Here is an 18,840-nt window from a genome sequence, read left to right as displayed (position 1 = left end):
GTCTGGCACTCCTTACCTAAGAGATCAAAGACTAGGGAATGCTTTACAAAATATTGCATTCAGACTATGATAAATATCTTCCCAGTTCTGACTTTAGATACTAGGGTTCTTTGCCAATGCTACAAAATCTGACCATTTCTGGGGACTTGGGAAATTTACCTTCTTCCTTTAGTACTGGACAAAGCAACATATGAAGCAAATGGAATGGTCTCCAACTATGATCAGATCTTGCCAGACCCTGAATCAGAGCACCTTCTTCAGCAATAGGATTCTCAAGATCAGGTTAAATAGGCCTGTGATTAATTTAGACCTGAAACACCAGTTCTGATCAATAAAAATCGCTCACTGACTAAGCTAGAAAAAGCATCCCTGGACAAGCTTCTTGAGGGAAAATACTTATTAACTAATAAAGAAATAGATGGATGTCACCTAAACTTCTGCTTTATTTTCTAGAGCGTTGGTGTAACTTATTGAGATGAATGAATGGATGGACGAATAAAAAGTATTATACTTGATAGCCAGCTATGATGCAGATTAGACTGCACTATTCTTAACTCAGCCTGCCCATATCCCACACTATGATCTACCTTTTCCTCTAACCTTTCTACTAATGTGGAACTGGAACCTTTTAATCAATAACTTTAATCCTTCTATCCTATTTTTATTGTTTCATGGAGACAGACCAATCAAGACATTAGCATATCTTAAAAATCTGGTGTCTGGTCAAAGATAGACTTCGCCAGGCTACTCCCTGATACCTACCCGACTCCTCCTCAATTCTTCCTCTTACTCCTCAGAACCTACCCCTATTTCCCTGCCCCTTCTTCCTAAAGTTTCCACACCTAGAAGCATATTGCTTAATCATAAATGATCTTGCCTTGCTCAGTCATATTTGATTGAGCCCATGAGTTATTTCACATAGTAAGTGGCAACCTTTGTGACCTATGATAAATGTCTCTCTCATGATTATTTCATGTGTCTTGAACCATTCTTCTAAAATATCACTTCTCAAAAAAAAAAATAAATAAAAAATAAAAAAAATAAAATATCACTTCTCTCCCAATACCTTTTCCCCTTTTAGCTGGATACTGATCTCCCTTTTCCTAACCCTGTTCTTACAGGAGGAAACTCAGAGCTCTCACTCCATTCCAATCCTTGAGTTCATTCCTCATTTTCCAACAGTTGTGAGCTCTGGGTCACGTGGCTACTTTGACCACTTTCATTAGTAAAAATTCTTCCAGTAAAGACCTCAACATTGTTCCTCAAACTCTAAACCTAAATTATGTATTTAATAAATTTTTAAATTCATTTGTTTCATAAATCAATAAGCACTTATTAAATGCTTAAGGAACTCTGGTAATCTCTGAGGATAGAAATACAAAAAAATTGCAAGTTACATATTAATGAACCTTTACTACAGAGCAAACCAGGTTTAAAAACACTTTTAAGAATCAAGAATGTTTTAAGACCAGATTTAACCACAAATATTCTTCCAAATAACTTCTCAGGAAAATTCTAGGGCACCAATTTTTCACAGAAAGCAGAAATCACATAGTCACTCCAGTCCTTGGGGCCTTAGTCTCCATTATACTTTTGTCTTACTTCAGGGAAAAAGAGAGGAAATATCTGTCAGCTCTTCTGCCTGATTTCTCACTTTTACTCTTCAAGGTAAAAATAAATTTTACATAAAGCAATCAGTCCACTTCTATAATTGGATGCCACCTGAATGCTCTAACTTGGAAACTTTCTAACTTTTGTAAAGAAAAGGACAAATAGGTAGCAGAATCAGAAGGCCTTATATTAGAATTCTGCCTTATTAGTTGTGCAACCCTGACTAAAATTACTTCATTTTTCTTAGTTTCAATGTCCTCTTCTGTAAAAAGGAGATAAACTTTAATTTAATTGTTGTGAAAAATCAAATGAGATAATAAGTTTCCTAAAAGTCTTGGTGCACTTTTAAGCTCTTAAAGTTTAAATTTTTATTTAATTATTTAATAACATTTGTTTATTTGATCAAAACTGTTTAGGCTTTTAAAACTTAAATCTGCACATTAAGAGATTATAGCATTAAAATACACTAAGATTTTTGGGACATGTAGTTTATGCAAAACTCATTTTAAATATTCAAAAGTTATATAAATGTTAGCTATAATTAAGGAAATAATCTAATCCTGAGCAGTTAGCTGGCAGAATGGATATAGTGCCAGGCCTGGAGTCAGGAAAACTCACTTTCTTGGGGTCAAATTTGGCCTTAGACACTTAATAGCAGTATGACTCTGAGCAAGTCATTTAATATGGTTCCTCATCTGTAAAATGAGTTGGAGAAGGAAATGGCAAACTATGCCAGCATCTTTGCCAAGAAAATCCGAATGAAGAATCATGAAAAATCCATGGAGAATCAGACCAACGCAACAATAACAACAAATCCAACCCTGCTTATTCTTTGGATGAAAATGAAAGAAGGTGGGGATCTATATAAAAACATAAATCCTAGGGAAAAAGCTTAATAATTTAAATTTATAATCCAAAGACAAGCCCTCTTCATTCAAGTCAACTTTCTCAAAGATCATAATAATAGTAGCTAATATTTATATAGTGTTTACTATGTGCCAGATGCTATGCTAAATACTTTGCAATTATTATGTCATTTGATCCTCATAACAACCATGGAAGACAGATGCTATTGTTATCCCCATTTTACAGACAGGAAAACTGAGACAAACAGAGGTCCTAAGGTCATACAGCCAGTATTCTGAAGTTGGATTTGAACTCAGATCTTTGTGATTCCAGGATTGTGTTCTATCTTCTGCATAATTTAACTGCCACATTATCATAAATTTCGAGGAAAAAATAACTTCAAAGAACATTTAATTCAATTCTCTCATTTTGCAAATAAAGGAAGTTGAACTCCAAAGGCTAATGGCTTGCCCAAAATTTTATTAACAGCAGGGAGCTGAGCTGAGATTTGAACTCAGGTCCAAATTCAACACTCTTTTCACTTCATCACAATTTTCCTAATACCTGCTGTGTTGAATTCAGCAAAGCTGTTTTCCCGACATTACCATTCCATCTGCTTTCCATGTCAGAGAACTTTGGAATAAAGTTTGAATCACTAGTCTTTTTCTCATTTGTTTTACATTAGCTCAAGAAAAGAAGTTCCTAGGAGGTGCTCCTAACACAGGGAACGGAATCAGAAACCGAAGCTTGTTCTTTGTGGCGCTGATTATCGCTTTGATCGTCAGCTTGACCCTCGTTTCTTTTGTGATAGTCTTACTACGTAAGTAAAAACCCAGCAAGAACCTCATTATTTAAAATGTTAATTAAGGCTTTAATAGAATGTGCATCATTTGCGGACTTCATGGCTACCCTACGTGCAGTACTGCTCCAGGCGATGCAGTAGTGTATGCATTGAGTAACTTATCTTTTAGTATATGAGACATTTAGGATAAAGGATAAAAAATTTAGAATGTAAATTCCTTGAGAGTATAGATGGCTTTATTCTTTATATATTTGTGTGTGTGTGTGTGTGTGTGTGTGTGTGTGTGTGTGCGCATATACACACAACTTGCTATTTACATGTTTTCTTCTCTATTTGAATGTAAGTTTCCTGAGGGTAGAGGCTGGTTTTACCCCCCCCCCCCCTCTCTCTCTCTCTCTGTGTGTGTGTGTGTGGCCAGTACTTATCACATAGTTCCTGACACTCAATAAAATATTAATAAATGCTTGTTGATACACTGATTGATCCACAATGCCTGACATATATAGTAGTTCCTTAAGAAATGCTTAATTGGTGTAACTCTTTTCTAGAAAGCATTCTATTCTTTGTAATGATGATAATAAAACAGTTCTTCATGTAGCTTTAAGTTTTGCAAAGAAGTTTATATATATAAAATCCCATTTGATCCTTGAAACAATCCTATAGATATTTTAAAAAGGAAAATTGGTATTTGTAGCAAAAAAAAAAAAAAAAGATCTTGTAAAATCTCCTTTATAAACCTATAAGGATTTTTAGAAATATGTTGTTATAAATTCTTATCAATCCTATACAAGGGTTTTCTGTATTGTATTTTTCTGTATTCTGCTGAGTTAATGGGATAAAAATGGTAATTATATACAAATCGGATTTATTTAAAGAGAAAGGGGAAAAAACATTGAGTAAATTTTTTTAAAGGCATGGTAAACTTTGTTATTGTGATAAGGTTAATTTAACTGGGTGACTTTTTCTTTTTGACTTATGAAAACTTAATCTCTTCCCCACCAAAAACACATTGTGACTAAACAAGGTGATAATGGGAAATTTTATAAAGATAAGGAATTTATTTTGTTATAGTAATTTGAGGGTTAATTTATGTTACTCAAAGACATTTTACACCAATTTAGTTTTGACAAATTTCAGTTTTAAAGATTTATTTTTGCTTTAAGGTTGAATAAGTAAGAGTTACCTGTCATTTTAGAGGTTTCTGACTAATTTACTTCATAAAATTTGGTTCCTTTTAACATCAGGATAAATTTTAAGGCATTTTTAAGAAAAGGAAATACTTTTAGGAAGAAATATTTAAGTAAAAAAAATTGTAATAAATTTTCACACAAAAATGTGATTCTTAAACCTACTAAATTTTCATTTGTAAGCTAACTTATTGCAAATAATTTGATATGATAACAATTTGGTCCAAACCTACTGTGATTAGTGAGATTTTGGGACTCTAAATAGACTCTTATTTGGAGTGACATGAGCTTTAAGGACTACTTTTGATGCTGTTATAACTATGAACCTGTTTACAGCAATCATAGCCAATTTTTACTATCAGGGTAGACAAAAACTGGAAGTTTGTCCTTGCAATATGAATTATTATTGGTTATTAGAGTTATTAGTTGTTAGTAGTTATCTAAATGAGTGTATTAAGCTCTGTGTTTGATCTGAATTTGTTGTCATCCCATGACCTAAGCAAGAGTTAAATTAGTGCTTGAATTTGTCATATGTATAAACTTCAGTTCCTGAAGTATCTCTTTTTTTCAGAATGATATGAGTACAATTAGACAATTAGTGAAACTAAGATGTAAATCTATTAAGTTGTGAGGTTAAAGTTAGGAACCTCTCTTGCTTTTGTTTTAAGGAATAGGATTTCAATATAGTGTAATGCCGGAGAAACTGAGGCAGGAGAGAGATTAGAGAGTTTTTAATATTTTATTAATGGGAGAGTAAGATTGACTGGACAGGACTCTCGTCTCAGATTATCCAGTCAGACAGAGATAAGTATACTGGGACCAAGGAATCCATATTGGTCCCAGGGCTGGAGGACCCAAAGAATCCAGCGTCCAGCATACAGCTGCCAGCCGCCATTCTCCAGCAATGAATGAAGGAACCCCAACTTCTTAAATACCTTTTTGGAGACAAAGAAGAAAAAGGGAGGGAAAGTTTTTTATCAGGGAGGGGAAGCCATAAAACCTAAAAATTCCAGAGACAAAGAAGTAAAGATATCATGGGTTGATCTTGGAATATTCTAAAGGAATATTGTAAATCCCTAAAAGAGTCAGGAGATCTACTCTTTTATCTTGCTAATTCATAACCCGAGAGCAAATAATCCTTAGTTTTACTGGGTCAGAGACAGAACAGTTAAGGAAACTGAGACAGGGAAACTGAGTCAGGACAGTTAAAGAAAACTGTGGCATAACAATAGTTATATTCATGAAGAGTATTAATTTATAAGTTATCTTGTGTTATCCTAATGGAAAATCTGATTTTACTTATGTTTGCTATTTAATCTGGAATTCGAGCATGTGTAGAAATGTATGCAAACTACTTAGAAGTCGCCTTAAAGATGTTCCCATTGCTTAAAGTGATTCTGAAAGTAGTAGATTATGTTTATGTTCCTTTGAACATAATTAATACCTGGACATATTTTACTCTAGATAACATGTCATTAATCTATTCTCTACATAAAATTTACAATTATTATATTAACATATTCCAAGTCTTTTGTTGCTTTTCATTTTTTAAAAAAATTGTTTATTAAAAACAATAGAAAAAAGACAGAAAAGAAAAACACAGAACATTGTCTTGTGTCCAACAAAGCACATATCAGGAAGGATTCAAAATATATAACAATAAATTTCAGTTCAATTCAATTCAAGAAAGGAAATATAATAGTAGAAAAAATATATTTATGAATCTTTTCTTTGCTTCCTTGTAGGTTGCTTTTTTGTTCTCTGCTGTGCACTTTTAAAATTTATTCTTTTTTCCCCTTTCATTTCCATTACCTCACCCAAGCAGGCTATAATTAAGCACAGTTATATTTAATAGATATACACACATGTGCCCACACACAGACATACACACACATCAATACAAATTCACACTCATCCATAGACCTACACATATATACACATATCTATATACATATTCATAGAGCAACATGATTATATATCTACATATACTTAAAATATATATGTGTATATATGCATACATACACTACGAATATACCATTAATATACTTTCCATTGTGTCCCTATTCTTTTATAGCAAATTTCTATAATAAGAAATTTTTTAAGTACAATATTAAATCAATTAAATAACGAATTGATACTGAAACATCTTTGAATTATTATAATTGAATGCAAGTATGAACATCTTATAATTTTTCCTTTTTTTCCATTTTGCAATTTTAACCTGTATTTATGATCAAATTATCATTTAGGGTTTATATCTTCCAAAGGGGGAAATGATTAGGCAAGGCAATGTTAAAGTTTTCTAATTAAATGGAATAATAAATTTGAAAAAAAAAACAAAAAAACAACGGGATTAGATTATTTTCTCTTAGAACTATATAAGATTGACAATTTTAAAAGAACAGGTCATAAATGAACTTCCTAAGAAAAAGCACTAGAACTAGACAGATTTATAAGTGAATACTATTAAACATTATATCAGATACGGAACCTGGGTAAGTATAGAAATAGCAAATAATATATGAACTGAAATTCTCTGAAATTTCAAAATTGGAGAACCAAATTTAGGTGATTGTTTTAGATTTAAGTCAGAACTTTTAGATTTGGGATCAGTGAAGCAGAGCTCCCTTTAGGTGATCATGAGAAGAAAGCACATTGTACATGTAAATTCCCCAGTTCAGAACTAATCCATCATAAGATCTCTAAGTAATCTCATCTGTAGACCTGACGTAATGGAATTGTGAAAAAAAAAACTTATTGCAATGTTTAAACCTAGTCCTATGTAGCTGGAAAACTGGACCATCTGAGTAAATAGACTCATAAGCAGCCTATATTCTGTTACAGGATTCTAGATGAGGGCTGAGTCTTTTGTCCAAGTTTCCCCTCCCCCTTCCCCTTTTGTTATGTGCCCAACTGCCAAGGCCCTGATTTAAGCATGTATTGGCAATTTCTCCCTTTGACATTCTTGGAAAGGCAGCTAGAACTTCACTTCCCACTCTATGAGGAAGAGTAAGGTTTTCCCCATAACTTCTTTTGGTCTGCAGATGGTGCCTTTGGTGTCCCTTTGACCAAAAGGAGGGAATCTGGGACCTACTAAGTCCCTCATCACTCAAAGAAGGCTGAAAATCTGGATTGGCCAATCAGAGAAAATGAATTGAGCCCTTCTGGACTGACACACTAAGAGTCCTCAGAGATGCTCTCTGAATGAACCCAAAATCTTCCTGCTGTGTCAGGAACCACAAGACCATATTAAATTTGCACATATATCCTAAGTCAAGGGGCATTTCTTTGCTTTATAGGAACTCTAATCTTGGCTGACAAAAGGCCAGATATCCTGGCACTTCTTTGCTTTATGACTTTGTAATTAGCCTCACTCAAGCCTTTTGTGAGCTCAGTTGCATGCATACTTGCCTGCTTGAGAGGAATAAAACGAATCATATCAACTAACTTTTTGTCTTTCTTAGACTGAGCTCTAAAATAATTGGCCAATTTTCAATTCCCAAATTTGAAATTCTAACCCCTTTGCCTTTATGCAGGCCTTCCTCTTTGCCTAAAATGTCCTTTTCCTCTAAGAAACTTTAGCTTCTTCAAGAATCATCTTAGCTAAACTAACTTATGGGGAGACTTTTCTTATTCTTCTGGTTGTTAATGTTCTATTGTCTTTCAATTTATCTTTGATTCATTTATCTTTTTTCTTTTTTGTCTCTGCCAGTAGAATGCTAACTTCTTGAAGGGAAGGAATTCTGAATTTTACCATTTCTGCCTTTATATTCCAGCCACTTGTGTAATGCCTTGCAAGTGATAGGCACTTTTAAAAGTGCTTCTTACATTAATACATTTTTATTAAATTAAACTAACTGCCTATTATCTAGAGATCACTTTATGTGCTAGTGATACAAAGACTGGAAAATGACTTTGTCCCTTCAGGAGTTTATAATCTTATAGGGAAATGAGAGTTATACAAATACCTTTGATACAAGTTTGAATCTTTTAAGTGCACAGGAGAGCTCAACTTGATTGATCTTGATTGATTGTTGATCTTGGCTGATCAACAAAAGATATTAAGAAAACATCATTTTAGCAAAGGAGATCAAGGAGAAATTCACTTTCATCATATTTCTTGAGATAAGAAGTGTTTCCTGGATGCCTTTAGGGGAGAAACTGACCAAGTACCTACCTAAGATTTGGGGTATGGGACTTATGGGGGAATGGGATTGTGGAAAAGGTAAGGATTAGTTCCTGAAAGGCAAATCTTCATATTTTAATGCTTTGGCATTGAACAGGAATAAGTTTGTTCACAGTTTATTTAATTTTTGTTAAATTATTTGACCAAATCGTATTTATTTTATGTCTCAACTTGCTCACAACATTTACCCTGGAAATTATTTTTATATTATTATTAGTGTTTTTTAAAATTTATTTTGTCTCTTTTGGGGGTATGTATCTCTCTCTATATCTATTTATATAAACATACATATATATGTGGTATACATTGTGTTTATATATATGTATATATATATATACACACACATATACACACACACATATATGTGTGTGTATATATATATATATATATGTATATATATATATATATATGAGTCTAGATACTCATCATCATCATCATCATCCTTATCATCATCACTAGGCCTGGAGTCAGGAAGACCTGAGTTCAAATCTAGCCTCAAACACTTAGTAGCCATGTGACCCCAGGCAAATTACTTAATCTCTCTTTGCCTCAGCTTTCTCATCTGTAATATAGGGATTATAATGGAATCTACCTCCTAGAGTTGTGCAGATTCCACGAAACAATATTTGCAAAGCATTTAGCACAGTATCTACACATAATATGAATTACATAAATGTTTATTCTCTTTTTCCCTCTTCTCTCTAACATTCCACACTTCCCTGAAAAATGAAGTCCTCTCTATCTCAAAGAAAAACAATTGAGCAAAACCATTTGACACTTGGATATACAAGATCCACACCCATAATTCTCCACTTCTTTACTGAGAGGAGACAAGTGTGTTTCATTATCTTTTTTCTGAGTCCAAGATTGGTCATTAAAATTAATCAGAGGTCAGCTTCCTTTTAGTGTCATTTTCATTTGAAGTATGACAAATTCGTAGTGCTTAATTTGGAGTTAGAGCACCTGAGTTTTAATCCTAGCTCCTCCATTTGATATTCATCTCATCTCTGGGACCCATTTAATAATTAATCCCCTTTATATAAAATGAGAGGGTTGGACTACGTGTCCATGATCTTATGATTAGATGACTCTAAGCTTGCTCCTAACTCCAAATACATGATGCTGGATTCCTTAATTTTGAATGGAGAGAAAAATTTGGCTTTCCCTTCTTGGACTAATAAGGCTCTTATTATAACTAAGAACAGACTTAAGAGTCCTCCCAGAGAAGAAAGTTTTACTGTCAAAGTATACAATGACAAACGTTGCTGGAGGTGCTATGTAATAACTTGAATTGCATACTTCCTCCTCCAAGCATATGGTTTATTCGGCCCAACACTGTAGCCTGCTAAGCTCTTATCTTTCCCTCATTACTTGAATGACACAATTCTGCTAAAATCATTTCAGATTCAAGGAGGAACTGCTGCTCTGTGGAAGTCCAGTCTGAAAACCTACTTTACCTCTCCATGATATTTTATCAGCTGAGAATAGTATCAGGGTAGTAGTGTAATTAGTCTTTGAAAGGTAGACCTTGAAAAAAATTTCTTGAAACTGTAATATAAATAGCAGCTCAAAAAAGTAACAGATTTTGTTCTATAGTTCCTGGGAAATTTTAACTTCTGTATATATAACTGAAGGTGTTGTTCTGTAGATTACTAAATTACCAGGAGTTCTATTGAGGTCAGGTATTGTTTTCATTTCTGGCTTTGGATCCCTAATGCTTGGCAGAGTGCCTGGCACATAGTTGATGTTCAAATAAGTATTTATTGAATTTAATTGACTTGAAAATATTTTTTCCTCTTCTCTCAAAAGTAATTTGAAGAGAATTATTTTCCAGAGCTGGCTGAAAGTCCAAATATTTCTAAAATGGCATTTTAAAAATATTTTATGTCTTTTTTTTTAAATAAGTAATTTCCTGATGTACTGACACCTCCCACCAACCTCTCTTATGTTACAAAGGAAAACAGTTAAATAAAACCAATACAAACTGAGTCTATAAATTGCACATTAACATTCTGACCCCAAGTTCCACCACCTCGCTACTAAAAGAAGTGTGTTTCATCACAACAAAGAACATTTCCAAAACAAAGAGTCAAATTCTTTTAGGATGATGCTTTTCAAATGAGGTATTGTAACAATCACTTTGAAAAAAATAATCATGCTGGCCCATTTCAATGGTGGCATAGAATGCTGGATTTAAGAGTCAGAAAAAAATGTATTTGAACTCTGCCTCAGATACTTACTAGCTACATGATTGTAGGTCTAAGTTTCCTCATTTTTAAAATGGGGTAACAAAAATAGCCATCTCACAGGGTTGTGTAAGGGTCAGATGAGATAATAAATTGATTATATTATTGTTTTCATAAATATTTTTGGCCTAGCCAAGGTTTCTGATAAATGTAAAGTTTGGCATTAATCAACCACCAAATATTTCAATGAAGGATAAACTTCCTTCTGTTCTCTTCTCTGCTTTCTCCTCCTGCTCCTTCAGTTAATAGAATGTTGTTTCACTTTCTGACAGGCAGACTTATCCTTTTGCAGTTGTATTCTTTACAATGCCTGGATTAATGTTAAGCATTGAATAATCATGCTAGAATACATTCAAAACCAACTGATATAACTTATTTTCCCTTTTAAAGTTCAAACTGGAAGCAAGATGGATGAAGTGTCAAGAAGATTAACAGCTGAAAGAAAGGATATCGATGAGCTCAAGAAAATAAACAGCATGATATTAAATCGTCTCAACCAATTGGATGCTATTAAAAACTAAAGACGTGATCTGTAAAATATCAACTCTGAAAGTCTAAAGATTCTTCTTAATGTTACAAAGAATCTTCAAGGTGAACTCTTCAGGAGAATACCATAAGAGGGCAATCCATTGTCTGCATGATGAAAAAAGGATTGGTGACATTCTTTCAGCTGAATTCATAAGAAACAATTCTAGAGATGGCAATTTCTCACATCTCAGTGACACAGTTATTAATTTTTTGTGAGGCTAAATGAGACAATGGATGTTTTGAAGAGAGCACTGAATATTTTGGAAATTTGGGTTCTATTGCTGGCACTGCCACTTAACATTACCTGTGTGACTGTGAATAATCTCTCTGAGCATCAATTTCATAATATCATAATATCATAGACTTAGAATCAGAAGAAACCTGTCTATCTACTCCAACTTTCTTATTTTGCAGAGGAGAAAACTGAAGTCCAGGATAGTTCAAGGAAATTCAGATACTTCTCTAAAGTCAGACAGGAAATAAAGATCAGGGTTTTCATTCAAGTCCTCTCACTTAAGCGTCATTGCTCTTTTTGTATACCACAGTGCATTTCCTTGAGTGTAAAATGAAGTTGTGCTAGATGGATTTCAAGGGTTTTTTTCAGTACTGATGTATTTTATGTTCTATGTTAAGAAGAGAATGATGTTAAAGCCTTCTAAGTAAGTTTTTAAACTGTATCTTTTAAGAATGTTTACTTCCAGACATGATAATATATCTTTTCACAAATTCATAACACTGTACATATTTCCTAAGAAAATTTGAGGAATTTTTCCTTATAAATTAGTGATTCTGGATTTAGCCATTCTGGAGAACAATTTGGAACTATGCTCAAAAAGTCATCAAACTGGATCAAAATGTATACCCTTCAATCCAGCAGTGTTTCTACTGGGATTATATCCCAAAGAGATCTTAAAGGAGGGAAAGAGATCTATATGTGCAAAAATGTTTGTGGCAGCCCTTTTTGTATCATCAAGAAACTGGAAACTGAATGGATGTCCATCAATCGGAGAATGGCTGAATAAATTATGGTATATGAATGTTATGGAATATTATTCTTCTATAAGAAACGATCAGCAGGATGATTTCAGAAAGGCCTGGAGACTAGATGAAATGAGCAAAACTAGGAGAACATTATACATGGCAACAGCAAGATTATACAATGATCAACTTTGATGGATGTGACTCTTTCCAAAGATCTTGTGATGAAGAAAGCCATCTATATCTACAGAGAGGACTGTGGGAACTGAGTGTGGGCCATAACATAGCATTTTCACTCTTTTTGTTGTTGTTTGCTTGCATTTTGTTTTTTCTCATTTTTTTTCCTTTTTGATCTGATTTTTCTTGTGTAGCAAGATTATTGTATAAATATGTATACATCTATTGGATTTAACATATTTTAACATGTTTAATATATATATTGGATTACTTGCCATCTAGAGAGGGGATGGAGGGAAGGAAGGGAAAATTTGAAACACATCATTTTTTAAGGGCCAATGTTGAAAAATTATCCATGTATATGTTTTGAAAATTTTTTGAAATTTTGAATTAATTTGAAAAACATTTTGAAAAAAATTAAATAAAAAATAAAACAAAAAACTACAACAAATAAAAATTAAAATAACATAAATAAAAATAAAAAAAAAAATAAATAAATTAGTACTTCCAAGGATAAGTAGAAGCAATGTTTTTAAATTAAAAAACAAATCCTTCTGATAGATTATTGTACTTCTGTAATTCTCTCTACCTTTCCAATTTATTCTTTCCTCCTACCCTTCCACCTTTCCCTCCACATACTCTATTATCCACTGATACTAGCCTCCTTTTTGGTCTTCACACAAATTATCCCATCACCCAATTCTAGGTAATTTCAATGGCTGACCTCATGCCTGGAACTCTCTCTGCCTCGTGGCTTCCTTAAAACATCCTTAAAAACTCATCTAAAGTCCTATCTTCTACAGGAAGCCTTTCCTAATGATCTCTTAATTCTAATCTGTTGGTGATCTCCAATTCATTTGGTATTTGGCTCAATTTATTCTCCTCCAGTAAGTTTATACTGTAAATATATTTCATTTATTGGATTTCCCACAAGAAGAAAAAATTGGGGGGGGGGGGTAACTATACCTTGTTGGTGAAGGACTTAGAGTTTATGTTGAAGGGTTTTTATTTCATGCCATAAAAGGAATTTCGGCTTCACAAGCCCAACATTTTATAATTCTGTATTAATAGATAGCAAGGATTTCATTGCTAGTTTTGCCAGGGATTTTTGTCCTTTGAGAGAATTCCTCAACTTAAAGGCATGGTCAGTACTTATTATACATTACTCTATCTCTTTGCTATACTACAATGCCTTTCCTTGAGTGCTAGTGAGTTGTGCTTAGATGGGTTCTAAGGTTTTTTTTTCAGCATACTTATCTTTCATGCTTGGAATACACGTCCCCTTTACCTTTCTCTTTTGGAATGCCCAGTGTTCTTCAGCTCAAGCTTAAACTCATTTCAAACAGTACTTTTGACACATTGCCTGTATTTTGATCCCTCCCACCAGCTGCCATCCCTTCCTTCCAAAAAATTTACCTTATTATTAATTTTCTATTTTTCTGCAAATACTTGTATATGTACATGCTACAAAATAAAAGCAAATTTTTTTTGGTCCTCAAGTGGAGTATAATCTAATTGAACCTAAGATTACAATTTATATATATATATAAAGGAAATGTAAGCTCCTTGAAGGCAGAGATTATTTAATTTTTGTTTTGTATCTTTAGCACCTAGCACAATGCCTGGCACAAAACAGAAGTTTATTAACTTCTTGATGATTGATTTATAGCTCTTGGTGACAGCTGACTGAATGAGATATTTAGAGGTAAGAGACTTTCATGGATTCCATCAAGTGACACTACTTAGGTGACTGTCCATTGCAATCTATGTGCAAAACTGCGTTAAAATTATATCTTGTTCTGGTTTCCCTGATTTACCTCCTTGTAGTTAATATAGTAAATTTATAAGTAGCCACTATAAAGTAATAATAGCAAGAATTAAGATTACAAACTCACTTAAAGATTGTCCTATGGATCAATGATTTGCAAACTGTATTATATATTAACTAAAAATCACATCCTGAGACTGCTAAATCAGAGGAAACCTTCTAGTCCTTTCTATCAGAGCCTTTTTTATCCTATAAATTATAAAGCTCAAATAAGCTCCAATATCCACAATAAAATCTGTAGAACACCAAATGCTACTGTTAACTTTGAAATAATATTGATACAATAATGAACTAACCCCAAAGTGGCACAGATAACAGTCTGCCCCCCTCCAAAACCTTGTAAAAATGAAACTCCAATTTCCTGACCTTGGAGTACTCCATCTTCATCTGGGTCCATGCAGCCCAATACTCCCAACTTCAATCTTTGGTTACATAAATGACTCTGCCTCTTAGTATTCTCTTCCCCATGCTGCCTGCCTTACTCCTCTCCTCTCATGCCATCTGCCTCTGTATCCTCCTTCTGCATTGTCTCTGTACTTTTTGTACTACTTGCCCCTGCACCCTCTGTGCTTTACTAAAATGTGATTGAAATCTTTCTTCCCACTACCACTGTGGTTTTTCCCAGAGATTAACAAGAAACCAGAAGTGGCCGCCCTCATTTCATAATTTCAAAAATTAACAATTCATTGATCTGAACTCTGCTTACCATAATTGAAATAAAATGTAACTATAGAGTTTATATTTGGTTTTAGGGAACTGAGCATCTGCAAGATGAGAGACATCATCTTCCCTGAATAATAATTGTTCATCTATTTCCTAGTGAGACCTCTCTATGCTTTCTGGAAAGCCTTCATGGTTGGCTTAACACTTTCAGAATATTTCTTATTGGTAACCACTGTGCTAATAGTAATAATAATAATAGCTACAAAAAATAATAAAATAAATGGGAAAACTTTTTTTGTTTGCTACATTATTTGATATAATTGTGTCTCATGGGACAGTAGAAATATTTGAATTTGGAATTAATCTTTATTTTTAGAGGATGTTTTGCATGAAAACAAAGTCTGTTGCATCTAAGGTTCCACATGGTGGTTTTTTTCCCCATTGTCTCCTGGAATAATTTTGGTAATGAAAAAATGAAAAAAAAAGAATAAAAATGTAATGATACTTCAATTTTAATTGATTAAGTATAGATGGAGAATCTTCAATCTTCTCAGCTTTGTTCTATGCACTAGTGGAGGATACAAAATAAAAGCAAATTTTTTTTGGTCCTCAAGTGGAGTATAATCTAATTGAATCTAAGATTACAATTTATATATATCATGAAACAGGACATTAAATGAGTAAGGGGTTTCAATAGCTTGTGCTTCAGAGCCTGATTTAAACAAATAAAACAGGGGCCACTGAACTATACGTAAGTATCCCTGCAGTCTGTATATTGATTTAGAAAGCCAACTATTAATATTATTTGTCTTACTGTACTTTTTATTTATTTTGTTAAATATCTCTAATTACCCTTTAATCTGCTTCTGGTTGTATCCAGGAACATTAGGGAGTACATGTTTGACACCTCTTTTCTGTAGCATGATTTCCAAAACAAGGGTCCTGCTTTGACTCCAAAAAGTATTTATCAGTCAATCTGAGTGAAAGAATGCTCCACATTGCTGCCAAGGTGATTTTTCTAAAGTAAAAAACTCTGACCATGTCACTCCCCTACTTCAGGGACCATTACCTCTAGGAATTGTCCTTTGTATATTATTTACATACAATTTAGAATCTGGTTCCAATCTACTTTTTCAGCTTTTATTGTAATTTACTTCCTTTCACACATTCTATGATCCAGACAAATTGATGTTTTTACTATTCTTCACACACATCACATCATCTTCCATTTGTCCCTGTGCTTTTTCAAAGGCTGTCCTCATCTCTGAAATGCCCTTTTCTCAAGCCCTCCTTACTTAAAGCCTTAATTTCTTTTAAAACTCATCTGAAATGTTATCTTCTATGCAAAGTCTTTCTTGTTTCTTTCTATAGCTCCTAGTGTCCCCCATTTACTATGTATTTATTATATATGTATTTTATATAGGCGTGTGTGTGTGTGTGTGTGTGTGTGTGTGTGTGTTGTCTTCCCTGATAGAATGTGTGATCTGAGAGAAGGGATCATTTCATTTTTGTCTTTGTATAATATCTAGAACAGTGATTGCCTGGCTTGGAGTATGCACATAATAAATGAATATTGACTGACTGGTTAGGGAAGGTTTCATTAAGGATGGGATTATGAGTATGGGGTGTTCTAGAAAAAATGAGAATGCCAAACTGGATGGAGTAGAGGCAGCACTTGAATGTTTGGAGCACTGAATGACCAATGGTCTTGGTTATATAAGTAAATTCAAAATATAGGATGTCCCCAAAATCGTAGTGAATTTTTAAACTATAAAATGCTTAAGAAATAAAATTTTATATTTATTATATATAATGTTTAAATTTAATATTCATATTGAAATAAATGGCTTAATACAAAAACTAAATACAAAGTACTTTTGGGGGGAGGGGCAGGGACGATAATACTAACAACTACAGTAGGGGCCATACAGGAAGCAGCCCTGACCTGAGCCTTGCAAGGTTCCAAGGATTACAAGAGAGGAACTAAACAGAAAAAAGAATTTCACATAGGAGGTGCAGACTATGCAAGATTCCTTCTAGATCTTAAATATCATAATTCTTCCATCTAAGCAAGGATTAAAGGAGATTAGTAGGGCAGCAGTGTGCAGAATGAGTTGAACATAGGCTAGAAATGGAAGAAGTAAGGCTATTTAACAGGTTATTACATATAAAAGCAGCAAACATAAAGGTAGAGCAATGGTATATTAGGGAGTCAGCAAATTTATAAAAAATCAAGCCATTCTCCAATTGATAAATGGTCAAAGGATATGAACAGACAATTTTCAGATGAAGAAATTGAAACTATTACCACTCACATGAAAGAGTGTTCCAAATCACTATTGATCAGAGAAATGCAAATTAAGACAACTCTGAGATATCACTACACACCTGTCAGATTGGCAAAGATGACAGGAAAAAATAATGATGAATGTTGGAGGGGATGCGGGAAAACGGGGACACTGATGCATTGTTGGTGGAGTTGTGAACGAATCCAGCCATTCTGGAGAGCAATCTGGAATTATGCCAAAAAGTTATCAAACTGTGCATACCCTTTGATCCAGCAGTGTTTCTATTGGGCTTATACCCCAAAGAGATACTAAAAAAGGGAAAGGGACCTGTATGTGCCAAAATCTTTGTAGCAGCCCTGTTTGTAGTGGCTAGAAACTGGAAAATGAATGGATGCCCATCAATTGGAGCATGGCTGGGTAAATTGTGGTATATGAATGTTATGGAATATTATTGCTCTGTAAGGAATGACTAGCAGGATGAATACAGAGAGGCTTGGAGAGACCTACAAGGACTGATGCTAAGTGAGATGAGCAGAACCAGGAGATCATTATACACTTCAACAACGATATTGTATGAGGATGTATTCTGATGGAAGTGGATTTCTCTGACAAAGAGACTTAACTGAGTTTCATTGGATAAATGATGGACAGAAACAGCTACACCCAAAGAAGGAATACTGGGAAATGAATGTGAACTATTTGCATTTTTGATTTTCTTCCCGAGTTATTTTTTACCTTCTGAATCCAATTCTCCCTGTGCAGTGGGAGAACTGTTTGGTTCTGCAAATATGTATTGTATCTAGGATATACTGCAACATATTTAACATATATAGGACTGCTTGCCATCTTGGGGGGGCGGAGGAGGGAGGGAGGGGAAAAAACGAAACATAAGTGATTGCAAGGGATAATGTTGTGTAAAAATTATCCTGGCATGGATTCTGTCAATACAAAGTTATTATTAAATAAAATTAAATTAAAAAAAAAGTATATTAGGGAGTCAGGAAGATTTAAGTTCAAATACTGTTTTATACTTTTACTAACTGTATTATTCTATTGTATTCTATTTTAATTTTTTATTTAATATTTTATTCACCTCCAGTTACATGTAATATTTGTTTTTAAAACTTTAAGTTCTGGGCAGCTAAGTGGTGTACTGGATAGAGTATCAGCCCTGAAGTCAGGAGGACCCGAGTTCAAATTTGACTTCAGACTCTTAACATTTCTTAGCTGTGTGAGCCTGGGCAAGTCACTTAACCCCAATTGCCTCAGCAAACAAAACAAAACAAAACAAAACTTTGAGTTCCAGATTCTGTCCTCTTTCCTCCCCCCATTGAGAAGGCACATGTGAAATTATTCAAAATATTAGCTGTAGGCAGGTCATTTCAGCTCCCTGTGGTTCAGTTTCCTCATCAGTAAAATGAAGGGTATGGAGTCTATGGCCTTTAAAAACTTTGAACTTTAGAACTTTATGAATCACCCTGTTATGAAGTAATGATAAGT

At 33.8% G+C, this 18,840-nt stretch overlaps 1 protein-coding gene across 1 annotated transcript in view; it reads left to right on the top strand.

The window, feature by feature from the left end:
• Positions 1–15,345, top strand: part of LSMEM1 (leucine rich single-pass membrane protein 1) — a 31,495-nt gene extending 16,150 nt beyond the window's left edge. Inside the window, exons 3-4 of the mRNA XM_052001389.1 lie at positions 3,143–3,277; positions 11,269–15,345. Coding sequence (XP_051857349.1) covers positions 3,143–3,277; positions 11,269–11,399 — 266 coding nt within the window. The 3' untranslated portion in view covers positions 11,400–15,345. The remainder of the gene's footprint in view (positions 1–3,142; positions 3,278–11,268) is intronic.
• The last annotated feature ends 3,495 nt before the right edge of the window (positions 15,346–18,840 follow it).

The sequence above is a fragment of the Antechinus flavipes genome, chromosome 5 (genome assembly GCF_016432865.1).
Source record: "Antechinus flavipes isolate AdamAnt ecotype Samford, QLD, Australia chromosome 5, AdamAnt_v2, whole genome shotgun sequence".
Taxonomy (NCBI): domain Eukaryota; kingdom Metazoa; phylum Chordata; class Mammalia; order Dasyuromorphia; family Dasyuridae; genus Antechinus; species Antechinus flavipes.
This window is presented reverse-complemented; position numbering and strand designations above follow the sequence as displayed.